Source organism: Sorex araneus, chromosome 3, assembly GCF_027595985.1.
Source record: "Sorex araneus isolate mSorAra2 chromosome 3, mSorAra2.pri, whole genome shotgun sequence".
Lineage (NCBI taxonomy): Eukaryota > Metazoa > Chordata > Mammalia > Eulipotyphla > Soricidae > Sorex > Sorex araneus.
Window position 1 is genome coordinate 134,475,700 of NC_073304.1, and position 15,109 is coordinate 134,490,808.

General features: G+C 38.2%; 1 protein-coding gene across 1 annotated transcript in view; it reads right to left on the minus strand.

Moving 5' to 3' along the window:
* SEL1L2 (SEL1L2 adaptor subunit of ERAD E3 ubiquitin ligase) overlaps positions 1–15,109 on the minus strand; it is a 121,519-nt gene that overhangs the window by 31,954 nt on the left and 74,456 nt on the right. Inside the window, exons 5-9 of the mRNA XM_055132141.1 lie at positions 14,699–14,752; positions 12,677–12,736; positions 12,508–12,589; positions 10,861–11,015; positions 10,247–10,303 (exon numbers count right to left, since the gene is read on the minus strand). Coding sequence (XP_054988116.1) covers positions 10,247–10,303; positions 10,861–11,015; positions 12,508–12,589; positions 12,677–12,736; positions 14,699–14,752 — 408 coding nt within the window. The remainder of the gene's footprint in view (positions 1–10,246; positions 10,304–10,860; positions 11,016–12,507; positions 12,590–12,676; positions 12,737–14,698; positions 14,753–15,109) is intronic.

A 15,109-nucleotide genomic window follows, 5' to 3' on the forward strand; every position in this document is an offset into this window, starting at 1 on the left:
CCTGCTAAGAAAAGTATAAAACCAGCGTGGCAGTTAATAAAGTTGCCCTTGATCGGCATGTGTCGTCTTGGGCCCCCTATTTATTATCCTCACTAGTTTTATTTCAGGTCGGAACCGCTCACAGAACCCACCCAATTAGGAGCGCTTTCCACTGTTGTCTCTCCGCGGGCCGGAGAGATCTCCAGGGGAACGCGCAAGAAAATCCTGGAGAAGAGCTGGAGATAATAATGCAAAGGTTAAAATGCTTGTCTCACATGCATCCAACACTGGTTTGATCCCTGGCATGTAGTCCTCATATAGTCCCTTGAGCATAGTGCCAGGAGCAGCCCTTGAGCCCCTGAGCACCACTGGATGTGGTCTCAAAACAAACAAAAAAGTCTTGGCAGGATAAGGGCTATGTCTCAAAGGAATAGGACAATGGCTGGCATGTGCAAGGCTCTGAGTTAGATGAGCACATTATATGTGTCCCTAAGCACCATTGATTTTGGCTTTTGTGGGACCTAGCCCTTCTGGGTCCTAGGCATTATAGTGTCAAACCCAAGTCTTGAGCCATCATTTTTGCACAATTAGGCATAGTAGTGCGAGGAGTGGACTTTAGTCTTTCCAAGTTCACCTTTTCCATTAGTTGTGGTAAATTTTTTCTTTAAAAATCTTTTCATATTTATTGAATCCATGAATTGCAAAGTTATTCATGACTGATTTTAAGGTACACAGTATTCCAACAATAATCCCTTTACTAGTGTTTACTTCCCTTTACCAAATGTCCCAGTTTCTAATTTTTTTCTTTAAATTAATGAGAATGAAGACATAAGCTATCAGCACATAATAGGAAACAACCAAAATAAGACTAAGAAAGAAAATTCATAAAAATTTAGGCTTAATTAGGAAACAAAAAAATCTCAAACAATCTAACTTCAAATTCTTATTCTTAGCCAGAGCAATTAGGCAAGAAAAATAAATAAAAGGAATCCAAATAGAAAAAGAGTAAAACTACCATTATTTGCAAATAGCATGATAGTATTCATAGAAAATCTGAAAGTTTCCTAAAGACACCATAGAAACAAACCAATAAATTACCCAATAAAATGGTAGATTATTATAAAATCTGCTGCTGTATTTTTATATGCAAGCAACAAAGTAGAGAAAGGAATTCTTTTTAATTCCATATGACTTTGGTATGGCAACAAAGATCTCCATTGTCCTTTGAGATGGTTATACTGTGATGACATAATTAGAAAAGGCATGAAATTTTACTCCTAAAGCATACACAGTTGTGCAAGTTAATGTTACCTCAATAAAAAAAACTAAATGCCTTATGTGCTTGCCTTGCATGCAGTCAAGTTGGTTCAGTCTCCATCATCTCATCCCAGTGGTCTCTAAGCACTGCCAGGAGTATCCCCTGAGCATCAGTGGGTATGACCCCAAAAATGAAGAAAACCAAGAAACAACAACAACAGACTCCTCTTTTTCAACATTCAATGTTCAGGGAATAAATATAGATTGTTCTTTTATATGTATAACAGACCTAGAAATATTGGCAATTCACTTGATAAACACACCATGTCCTTAAAAATCAGAGTTGTGAATGAAGACTAAATGCTTCCAGTGCTGATCTTCATTACTTCATGCTTCCATTCAACAATTATTTTTATTCATTTATCCTTTCAAATATATGATTAAGACTAACTACAGATATGCATATATAGGAGTATATTATATATTAAAGATGATTCATATCTGAATAGCAATTAAACACTATCTCTACATGGTCCCTAACAATTCTGCTGAGAAAAAGGAAATATATATAAACAGTAGATAACAGGGCTGGAGAGATAGCACAAAAGTTAAGGCATTTAGAGTACAGGGGGTAGGGCTTTTGCCTTGCATGCAGTTGACCCGGGTTCAATTCCCAACATCCCAACATCCCATTGAGCACTGCCAGGAGTAATTCCTGAGTGCATGAGCCAGGAGTAATTCCTGTGCATTTCTGGGTGTGACCCCCCCGAAAAAAAAGCAAAAAAAAAAGTTAAGGCATTTATCTTGTACACTGCCAGCCCTGGTTTAATCCCCAGCACTGCATGTGGTCCCCTCTGAGTACTTCTAAGATCTAGGAGTAAGTCTCTGAGAACTAAAGATACTAACCAAAACAAAACAAAGACAGTAGGTAACATACGGGATATAAAGGAATATAAAAGAGAAATCAAGAGGTATTGAATAGTTAGGAGTTATGTCATACTGATGTATGATGTGTTAATCTTTATGACAGCAGTGTAAAGATGATATTGATGTCTATACTTATTTAGCCAAACTACAGAAGCATGTAGGCTACAGGAAGTCTAACCCCATTTCCATGTATGTGATAATCAGCCTTAGTGGTAAAAAGAGGGCTTAAATGTTATAAAGTTCTTACAAAATATTGAGAGGATTTACCAGTATGTATAAATGATATATTAAAGTATTCACATGAGTAAAGAATATAGATTAGTAGATTGGAAAGTCCAAGATAAGTCCAGCAAACAGTCACTGTCATCCCATTGCTCAACGATTTGTTCGAGCGGGCACCAGTAATGTCTCTCATTGAGAGACTTATTGTTACTGTTTTTTGGCATATCCAATACGCACGGGTAGCTTGCCAGGCTCTGCCGCGGGGGCTCTATACTCTCGGTAGCTTGCTGGACTCTCCAAGAGGGGCGGAGGAATCGAACACGGGTTGGCCTCGTGAAAGGCGAAAGCCCAACCGCTGTGCTATCGCTCCAGCCCCAGGAAACAGTATTGCTTTCATATAGCTGAAGTAGAAAATCCCAAAGTTAAGACTTGCAAAAATGGGGCCAGAGCGATAGCACAGCAGGTAGGGTATTTGCCTTGCACACGGCCGACCCGGGTTCGATCTCTGGCATCCCATATGGTCCCCCAAGCACCGCCAGGAGTAATTCCTGAGTGCAAAGCCAGGAGTATCCCCTGAGCATCGCTGGGTGTGACCCAAAAAGCAAAAAAAAAAAAAAAAAGACTTGCAAAAATATAATGATGGCATATCATTCAATTAGGATTTTTATTTGCCAAAAAACATAAGCCATTTGAGATCACTGCATCACTGTAATCCTGTTGTTCACCGATTTTCTTGAGTGGGTGCCAGTAATGTCTCCATTAGTCCCTGTTATGTGAGAGTGTAGCCTGATGGTGTATTGAGGGCTCTTTCAGGATCAGGGGAATGAGGACCATCGTTGTTACTGTTTTTGGCATATCAAGTATGTCACAGTAGCTTGCCAGGCTCTGCTGTGTGTGTGTGGGGGGGGGGCAGGAGGGATACTCTCGGTAGCTTTCTGGGCTCTCTGAGAGGGATGGAGGCTTTTGGGGCAGCCTCTAATCGCCTTTACAGCTGTTCCTAGTCTACTGAATGTAAGCTTTTGGTCAACTGGCACGTTGTATCGATCTGCACACTGTCAAACATGCACCTGCCTGCATCTCTGGGCAGCACCTGGGACATCTGTGGCCTCAGGTTGATCTCCTTGAGGTTGATGGGAGTGGGAGGTTGTTGAGCAGCTGGCAGAACAGGACCCTTTCGAGGAGGATCTGTGCCGGGTCAAACACCTGCGCCAAGTCCCAGGTCACCTGGTTGTGGCTGACAGTACCCCATAGTGGATGAGCCACTGTGCGCACTGCCACCATGGCTCTATGTCCAACGGTGCTGTGACTCAGTCAGGCAGGGCCAGGTGGCGACACTGCGGCTGCTGCCACGGTTTCTCTGTGCCCTGCCAACGCCATTCTGTCTGAATCTTGCAAAACAGCTGGCAATGTCCATCAGGAATCACATGGAGAGTTTCAGCAGGGATCACGTGTAGAGTTCCATGCCTGGCTGCTGAGTTGTGCGTTGTCTAAGGCGAGATGGTAAGTCGGGTTTGGGAGAGCGCGAGGGGTTTCGGCAGCATCAGTGCCATCTTGCCTCCAATCAAATATGGTGTGGTAATTATGGACCATTTGAGATATATGAATATTTTTATAGCACTGTAGCACCGTCATCCCGTTCATCGATTTGCTCCAGCAAGCACCAGTAATGTCTCCATTGTGAGACTTGTTGTCTGTTTTTGGCATATCGAATACGCCATGGATAGCTTGCCTGGCTCTCCAAAAGGGACGGAGGAATCAAACCCGGGTCAGCTGCATGCAAGGCAAATGCCCTACCCACTGTGCTATCGCTCCAGTCTGAATATTTTTATACAGAAATAAATTCTGTATAAAATATTGAAATAATGTGTCAAATAGAGAGGACATGACAATTGTGATTTATCAATTATTGACAAATATATTGTGTGATCAAATATCAAATATATGATTTAGTAATCACATATAAACACATATAGAACACATATAAAGTTCTCTTATCATAGAACTTTAAAGGTATTATGAATCTCTCTTTGGAGCTAAGACTCCTGAATATTCCCAAGTAACTATCATGGTATGCTTCATTGATTTGTCTACTTGTCTGTCTTCCCCAATTTGATTTATTTGTATTATTAGTGTATTTCATTATATTATTCAGGAAATATTTCTGGAATTAATAGTGAAATAAAAGGATATGTTTATAAATATTTAAAACAAGATTATATAATAGCACTGTCATTCCATTGTTCATCAATTTGCTCGAGCAGGCACCAGTAACGTCTACATTGTAAGACTTGTTGTTACTATTTTTGGCATATCGAATACGCCAAAGTAGCTTGCCAGGCTCTGCCGTGCAGGCCGGATACTCTTGGTAGCTTGCCAGGCTCTTCAAGAGGTATGGAGGAATCAAAATCAGGTCAATCGAGTGCAAGGCAAATGCCCTACCCACTGTGCTACCACTCGAATCCAGATTATATAATAAAAAATGTATTTATTGTCCTTTAGTAGTCTAGTATATGATTCCATTAAATTATTTTTTAAGTTCTGGTTCAGCATTTGGATCTCAAGTATTTAGCAATAAAAAAATCAACAGAGAAAGGTTACATTCTGAAAAACTAGATTTGAACTGCTAGAAGAAAATAATAAATTTCTCAGAAGAAAATAATTATCCTGGAATATTCCTTTCACTCAATATAATTATCCAATAAAGACTGGAAAAATTGAGACAATCTCTAATTCCTCCTTCCATAACTCTTCATGTCATATTATTGATGGCAACATAATAGTTTAAATTGGCAGCACTTTTGTTTTTCAGAAGAACATAAAATAACAAATTCTAATTGGTGTTTTGAATAAGGATTAAATAAAGTGTGTTCCAGGAATTGTTAGTTTTATTTTGAAAGCACATCTATTTTTTAAAGAATTGAGCTTGATTTCCAAAGGTTTAGGTCCCTAATCAATTTGCAACACTTTTCCTATTTTTGGAATGAAATCCAAAAAATATGCATTATTAAAAAAAATTTATGAACACTTCTTTAATCCTAGGCTCTGTAAATCATCCTGAGAGGGCAGTAATATTGGCTTCTTTCTTCATAATGGGTGATAGGCAGCTATCCTTATCTATTTGAAAGTATCATAATGCTAGATTTAATTTAGTTGTGCATTATCCATTTTAATAGTATGCTCCAAACATACAGATTTCCTAATACAATTATTCTGAATTTGTGTATATTTAGAAATGCAAATAATATTAAAATGTGTGTGTAGAAATTCAAGATAATGTAATCAGGAATTTCATTTACAATATTCTTTAATAATTGAAATTTGGTGGTGAGAGAAGTAAAAACGTTGCCAATATTGACGACATGAAAGAGATCAATTTAATCAACGATAGGGTGGAAGGAAGGCAAGTTATTTTTAGATATTTTAATATTTAATTTTCTGGATAATAAACCTCAAACTTTAAAAAACTTTACACTGATAATTTTTTTGTGGAATAATGCATTAATATAGTGACTCATACTGAGGAGGAACATACATCATTTAGAAAGCTATTGTTTATTCATTTAATAAATGCTAAATATGTAATTTGTGGCAGATAAATGCAGGATAGAAAGCTAAGTGCAGGAAACAGCATAGAGTAGACAGACAAGAACTTATATTCTATTGTGGGGAGAGAGTAAGTAAACAAATTCAGATCAATGTAATTCTGGTAGTGAGATGGTTAGAAGAAAATAAACTATGATGAGACAAGTACGGAAGAGTAGAACTAACAAAAATAAACCTTCACTGAAGTTTGCATATGAAAAGCTTGGCCACTTGGTTGGAGCATTTGAAGAGACCCAATTATCCTACTTGTCACAAATGAAGCTATCATAAACCAGCCAGCCCTGACTGACTATTAACACATAGCAAATTTAACCATGATTAGTTAAGCTTGGCGCAAACCATAATTTATTGGCTGAATTTAGTCAAATATTTGGCAATGTTTGAAGTTTGGGCAACAACCAACACTATTGACTCATCAAAGTCACAAGTTAAATGACTCTTGTTTCAGGCCACTTGCTAAATGATAAATAAGCCCATCGGTGCTAAGGTTTGAGATCTTAACTGGTGCCTTCTATGCAAACTTGAGTTTATTAGGTAGAGCAAAGCACAAAGAATAAGTCTGTACTGCTGCTCTAAAATGCACCTAAATTACAGGGCATTTTTTTGAATCAGTCTTATGTGGATAAGTAGTATGGGATACAATTCTTCATCAGAAAGTGAGCATGAAGCCCAGATCAAAAGGAATTAAAATTTCTCGAAGAGGACATACAAGGCCTGGGAAGAGCGTAAAGCAGGTAGAGCACTTATCTTGCATGCAAGTGACTAACTAGGGTTTGATCCTAGGCACCATGATTGTCTCCCAGGCCCCGCCAGGAGTGATCCCTGAGCACAAAGACAAGAGTAATCCCTGAGCACCACTAGGCACGGCCTTCCCAAAACTGTCCAAACAAACTGTCCAAATAAATAAAAATAAAAGAAGACATGCCAATAGCCAATAGGTATATAAAAATATGCTCTGCATCACTTGTCATTAGAGAAATACAAATCAAAACATGAGATGTCACTTCACACTAGTGATATTAGAATTCATCAAAGCAGGGGAAAAAGAAACACTCCTCAAAAAACTAAGAACTGAGTTGACCAGATGACCCAGCAATTTCACTTCTTGGTATCTATCCCAAGGTCCCAAAAACTATTCAGAAAAGACATTTGCTTTACTATTTTCATTGTATTTACTATTTCATAGTAGCCAAAATCTGAAAACAACCCACATGCCCAAGAACAGATGACTAGATAAAGAAACCATGACATATATTCACAATGGAATGCTACTCAGATCTAAGAAAAAACAAAATAATGCAATTTACTTCTATGTGGATGGACCTGAAGAGTATCATGCTGAGCTAAGTTAGTCATAAGGAGAAGAACAGATACACAAAGACTTCTCTCATATGTGGGCTATAAACATACTAAGGGAATAACAAATGTCCAAAGGTAACAGAAACTGACGAAGAGTTTACTATGATGGGGGGTGGAGGTGGAGTTGAGGGAATGTTGGGTGGGGGGCTAAGACAACTATGAGGGAAGCAGACACTGTGGAAAGTGTGATGTTGGAACATTGTATGCAAGAAACCCTATCATTAACTATATTGTAAAGCACAGTGCCTCAATTGAAAACAAAATTTTAAAGGCAGTAAGGCTTAATAGAAAGAACAAAAGGTTTGACTGCTCAAGCCTTGCATTCAAATTCTACTTAACAGCCTTCTACTAACTATGAAACTTAGAAACAATTTGCCTCTCCAGACTCAGCTCCTCCTTTCTCAAACAGAGACAATAAAACTTCTACAACTGAGCCCATAGGAGTTGACTGAACTCAAGGATGAAAAATGCCTGGCTGTGCCAATAGTGCTTCAGTGACAGCCATTGACTTGCATTTCATACCTTACCTGGAGGTAGCTGGAGCTCTCATCTAGTATTCACAGTGGAGGAGCAGAGCAGAGATACTTAGTTTTGTGTAGTTTGATGTACTTCAGCAAGAGTTGTCAGGAATTCCTTATAATTGAGGTTTGAGTGGCTTCACTATCATTTATGGAAAGTAGATAATTAAGCCTATAGTTTAATCTGATATGCTCACTGAAGGCTAAAGTCTCATATTAAGGTGATATTATGAATCCAGAATTTCCTAAGAAGCTAAAATATTGGTTATGAGGAACATTAAAATATCCAAAGATTTGAATTGAGTTGCCCTGGTATACATATTTCAACTGCTACCTATTTGATCACATTTTACAAAATTAACTTTGATATTTATTTGATTCAATTGTACCTCATATAAAACACAAACTACAGTACCCAAACCACATTCATAAAGTGAAAGTATAAACTGATACTCTTTCTTTCTTTTTTGTTGCTTTTTGGGTCACACCCGGCGATGCACAGGGGTTACTCCTGGCTGATGCACTCAGGAATTACTCCTGGTGGTGCTCAGGGCACCATATAGGATTCTGGGAATTGAACCCAGGTCAGCCACATGCAAGGCAAATGCCCTACCCGCTGTGTTACCACTCCAGTCCCTGATACTCCTTTTTGTCTGTTTGTTTTTGGTTTTGGACAACACCCTGTGATGCTCAGGGCTTACTTCTAGTGCTGAACTCAGAGTTGAACCTGGACTGGCCAGCTGCATGCAACACAAGCATCCTACCCACTGTACTATTACTCTAGTCCCAGGAAATGATCACCACCTTGGAGGTACTTAGCCAGTGTTAAAATAGGATTTGTTTTTCTTTGAGACAATGAGCACATGACTCATAAAAATAACAAGGACTGAAAATAATCCTTTAAAAAGAATAATAGTGTCTTCTCCAGATCTCTTGGGGTCTAAGATTTTGAAACTACAATCAGTTCTAGATAAATTCGTTTCCTAGGACTTTGGTATCTTTTTGAGCAGGATGCTGTTGTAGGTCAAGTTTATTTGTTTTTTATTTTTTCACTATAAATTTGATTTTTTTTTCTTTTTGGATCACATCCGGAGATGCTCAGGGATTGCTCCTGCAAGTGCTTAGGGGATTATATGAGATGCCAGGGATTGAATCCGGGTCAGCACATGCAAGGCAAATGTCCTACTCCCTGTACTATCGCTCTGGCCCCAAAATTAAATTATTAATTACTCTTTTAACTTCATGGGATATTTTTATTTATTTATTTTGCCTTTTGGGTCACACCTGGCGATATACAGGGGTTACTCCTGGATTTGCATTCAGGAATTACTCCTGGCACTGCTCGGGGGACCATATGGGATGCTAGGAATTGAACTTGGATTTTCCACGTGCAAGACAAACGCCCTACCCATTGTACTATTGCTTCAGCCCTTAACTTCACTGGGCTAAAAGAAAGTTATGCAAAACGATTTAAAGAAACTTTGCAATTTTATCGCGGTCAACTGGGGTTCGATTCCTCCACCCCTCTCCAAGAGCCGGGCAAGCTAACAAGAATATCTTGCCCTCACGGCAGAGACTGGCAAGCTACCCATGGCGTATTTGACATGCCAAAAACATTAATAAGTCTCACAATAGAGATGTTATTGGTGCCCGCTTGAGCAATATCAATGAGCAACAGAATGACAGTGACAGTTGCAATTTTATAAAGATGTTTACAATTATTTTTCTGATGTATGTAAAGCAGTAGCCCAATTCATTGTGAATTGGGGCTGAGACTGGTCGTTAGGTTTCTTAGCAGGAAACTTCCACACAGACTTTACATGGCTGGCCTCTGGCGAGAATGCAAGTATATGTCCGAGACTGGACAGTGTGGAGGTATTGTCCTCAGTAAAATCCATTCCAATGAGCTTGGGTGGGAACAGGGTAGGCTCAGTTGGATGGAAAACTTTCCTGATTGAACTCGTTTTTCAGAATCCTCTATCCCTTTTTACTTGGAGGGAAGTGGGAAAGTAGCTACCTTTAGTGAGCTTTGTTCTTCCTCAACAGGTCACTGTCACTGTCAGTGTCATCCTGTTATTCACCAATTTGCCCGAGCGGGCACCAGTAATATCTCCATTGTGAGACTTATTGTTATTGTTTTTGGCATATCGAATATGCCAGAGATAGCTTGCCAGGTTCTGCCATGAGGACAGGATACTCTAGGTAGCTTGCCATGCTCCTCGAGAAGGATGGAGGAATTGAACCCGGGTGGGTCGCATGCAAGGCAAACACCCTACCCGCTGTGCTATCGTTCCAGCCCTCCTCAACAGGTAGCAAGAAAATATGATTAAAGGAACAGGAAACAGCAGTGGAATTCTGACTTGATCCTTTGATTTACTTACATAGTAATCTTGGTCAAGACCTTTTCTCCCAATTAAATGCAATTGTCCAAGAGATACCTGGAAACAATGAGTTTAGAAAAATTTTTAAACTAGTATCAATATACATAGAGAATAAAAGATTTTTACTTGGTGATTTCAGTATAGTATACTGATCATATTTGATAGTTGACTTGTCTTTAAAAAACCATGAAAATGTTCTAGGTACTCAACATATCAACATATAATTGGGTAATTGGTTGATACTGGGTCATTGGTTTCCTCATTGTCAGGAAATTGGCCTGCTGGTGTAGAGTCCATATTGACACATAAATTTAGGGGCCTTAATTCTTGGCCCATATAATCTTTCAAATACTAGACCATGCCCATTCTTAAGACAGACACTTATAAATCTGATTTTACAAAAACAATCTAATCCATATTAAAAACAACAGTAGATAAAAAGATTAATTGCTCTTAATTATTTCCTACAGGTCACAGAAACTCCAACTGGAAGGAAACAAAGAGAAAATGTCTCTTCTATTATTTAAGGTTGTAAACCTTTCTGACAAACTTAGAAAACCAAGCCCCTTATAATTTGCATGTTCTAAACATTCAAGATTTTTTGTATACATTACTTGTATCTGAACATCTCCTCTTTCTGCCAAAAATTTATAGTATTGGTATATGTCCCAATCCAGTATCTCACTGTTAGAACTCAGATTTTCAGGTCTCTCAGTTAGTCTCACTTTTTCCACTGGAAAACCTTCGTTTTTTTCCAACTTATCAGCAACTGTGAATAGGCAGAAGAATCAGGATTGTAAGAGCCAACATGCAGAAAACATCGATCTATTCTCATTTTGTGTGGAGATCAGGCCTACTAAAAGAAAATGTTTTTAGGAAATAGAATTTTGCTGATTTTGGTCTATTTACTTCTGAGAAAAGCAGATAAAACTCTTTGCAAAGTATGAAAATACCAAAACTATTTGCAAAGTATGAGCCTATAACAAACATTTATCAGAAGATTTTGGTCATGAAGCTCAAGGAAAGGAGATAGAATCTAGCATGCAACAGAGTTCTTGATTATCACGAACTTTTTCCAGGATGGAAAGTATAAGAATAATAACTGCTCTTTAATTATGAAAGTAAGAAAAATATATATGAATTTCTTTAAAAAGCATGCAGTTTGAACTGCCTTGTAATTCTCATGTATGTGCAATGATTTATTATACATAGCACCTGAAATTTCAAGGTAGTTTCTTCTCTTGTTATGTTCTTAGCTCCGAATAATGTAAAAAAATTTATTTGGACATTATACTAAACAATTGAAATTAGAAAGGTGGACTTTTATCTTTTGCCCTAAAGCTGTATTTTTAGCTTACTTCCAAGATTGCAAAATGAAAAATTACGTACACCTTTAAAATTATTTCAGGAATATAATATATTAACCTCATGTGGCATTTTTGTAAACAAGGGATAAAGTAAAGAATATAGATTGTTTGAATTATTTTAAAGAGCAGTGGTAGATTGTCAATGTGCCAATATATATAACTTATGTCCATTAATCAAGTCATTCCATATTCTAAATTTTAGAACTAAGAAAACTAATGACTATTGATTTACATTCAAACTTTCAATTTAAGGAAAGAACCTAAGAATAAGTAAAATGTAGTTGGGTGATACTCTTAAAAAATAAAGATGAGAGGGCTGGAGCGATAGCACAGCAGGTAGGGCATTTGCCTTGCACAAGGCTGACCTGGGTTCGATTCCCAGCATCCCCTGTGGTCCCCTGAGCACCGCCAGGAATAATTCCTGAGCACATGAGCCAGGAGTAACCTCTGTGCATTGCCAGGTGTGACCCCAAAAGCAAAATAAATTTAAAAATAAATAAATAAAAGATGAGGACAACCACTGAGAATTTTTTCTTAAAAAAGGTAGTCCAAAAGTGGGTAGGGCATCTGCCTTTCATGCGTTCAACCATGGTTTAATTTCTGGCACCCCATATGATCCCTTGAGTCCCACTAGGAATGATCTGTAAGTGCAGAGCCAGGGGTAAGTCCTGAGCATCAATAATAATAATAATTATTATTATTATAGTATGATTATTATAATAATTTTGGGGTGGTTCCCTCAAAAATTAGAAACTTTTACAATGAAAGGATAACATTATAACATATGTGAAAGTGTAATACTTAAATATTTTCATAGGGGTTTACCTATGGTATTGGTATTGGTATTTTAAAACTTTCTGGGCAATTTATTTATCATATATATGGTTTACTCACTGTAATCTGCCACTTTCTTGTAATGATTTAGGGCAACTTCACAATTCTGTAGAACATTAATTCCTGACAAATATCTGTACCCCTAAAATAGACATGTATATTTTCAGTATTCAGCAAATGCTAAATTTATAACATCTGCATTTGACTATAGAATATTAAATTTACAAACCAAAATCATCTGAGACATCATGCTTCCTCCAGCACTTCCAAAGGTATAGTATATTAGGGCCTAGAGTGAAAAAAATAATATGTACATATGTAGGCACATATGTAATTCATATGTAGGTCATCATAATTTGACAATCAAATGATCCATTGCCTTTCAATTTGTAGCTTAGCAATAAACTTTGCACTACTCCAAAATAAATTCTTTATTTGATTCTTTCTCTGTAAATGACTACTCTTTAGGGGGAAAAGCCTATTGAGCAAAAGACACTGCACAAAGTACCTCCATGATGTTTAGCTTAATAATTACAAAATATGAAGCATATTATTTAATTTAAGAAAAGAACCAACGTATGGAACATTGAGGAAACTATGGCATTTTTTAGCTCCAAAATTCTCTGACTATTGTGCTCTTCCTGTTAGATACCACACCGGGGCTAGCATCTTTATATAAAAAAATAGACTACGAACTGGAGAGATAGCTCAGACGGTAGGGTGTCTCCATCAAATGTGGCCAACCTTTGTTTGATGCCTGGCATCCTATATGGCCCCCTGTTCACCACCAGGAGTAATTCCTGAGCACAAAGCCAAGATTAACCCCCGAGCACACTTGGTGTGGACCCCAAACCACGACGACGACCACCACCAACAACAAAATAAACTCTATCTTCAATGTACTTGTCAAAAATTCCATTGTGAGGGAAGGTTCAAGAGGGTGGAATAGGAGCAGTCTAGGTTTACCTCCTTCCATGATAACAGAAAATCTACTCCAAAATAAGGATTAATATTTAGGGAAGCAAACCAGAAACCTGAATTAGCAGAATTGCCACAGTAAGAAATAAAGAGGCAGCAATCAGGCTAAGAGACAGATAAAGGAAGAAATACCACCTCAAGAATGAAGAGGTATATCCAGGAAGAAATGTTTAGGTATAGAACTGGCGAATCCAGGGGTTGTTGGAGGACTGGGTAGAAGGTAGTACCGAATACTTCACTCCTAACAATCAGCATAGCAGAGATGAATCCAGGGACTTCCACATTGAGGACCAGAGTGAGGGGAACATAGGAAATAGTTCTTGCTCATCTCTAAATCACTTGCACTAAGAAACAAAGCAGTAACACCTGTTTGATCCATAGTAGAAGGAATCCCTAATACTTCATCTGTAGGATTGATTTTTTTCCACACCCAGCAGTGCTCAGGGGATATTCCTGGCTTAACATGCAGGAATCACTTGTGGCAGGTTCAGGGCTGCCAATGCGATGCAGGGGACCAAACCCAGTCAGGCTTTTATCTGCAGGTTTTGCCTGGAATAGATTTAGGGAATAGACTATGACTAAGAAATTTGCCAAGCAACATCTTGACAACCTTTCACAGCCTTGTTAATAATAGCACCAAAAGGCTCATCAAACTGGATCTCACACTCTAGGTCTGTAGACGCTGTGAAGAAGTCCACAAGAGGGACTGGAGAGACATATCTAGAAGCCCACAGTTCTTACCTGCCTACTGTTAAGTAGGATACCCCTGAATCCAGTAATGCACCATGGACTTTCCAAAAACAGGCAGCAAGCAACCCTGTGTTGACAGTTCTTCCTTGCCTGCCCGAGATCTGCTAGCCACTGTTTCTTGCCAGACTCCCAACAAGCACTCTGTCCTCTGCGAGTTCCCTGGACTTGAGGTTCCAGCCCTGTGGGAAGTCCTCTCAAATCATCCTGCTGGAAGGTTGTGGTGGATTCCAGACTTATTTGAAATAAGATTTTTGTATTGAATATTACTCAGCTAAAATAAAAGGTGAAATCTTGCCATTTGTAATCACATGTTATGGGACTGGATGAAGTAATTTTAAGCAAAATAAGTTACAGAGAGAAAGACAAGACCAGCACAAAGGGTTGAGAGGAATCCGACAGTTGTTGATGAGAAGCTCTCTTGGAACATATGAAGTGATAGAAAACTAATGCTACTGAATAAAAATATTTTAAATAAGTTAAATAAAAGGCAACATTGTTCTAGGATAGAATAGAAAGACCTTACCTTTGCTTGATCATATTTCATTCCTATCCCATAAGAAGACAAAAGTCCTAGTGCCTAAAGCACCAAAGAAAAAAAAGGAAAACTGAATAAACGAATTTGTCTGATAATTATTCTTATCTACATTGAGAAGGAGGTTCAAAAAGGTTAGGCCAAGTTTTGCATTCTTATTATTTTTATAATTTTACGACTATAAATCAGTATCTGTGTATATTACATTATATTTATCACTAAAAGTTCAATTCTATCCTTCACCATAAAATTTATTACATTTACCTAATTTAGCCACTACCTTCCCTTTGGACTAGAGCAATAGCACAGTGGGTAGGGCATTTGCCTTGCATGTGACTGACCTGGGTTCAATTCCTCTGTCCCTCTCAGAGTGCCCAACAAGCTATTGAGAGTATCCCGTCC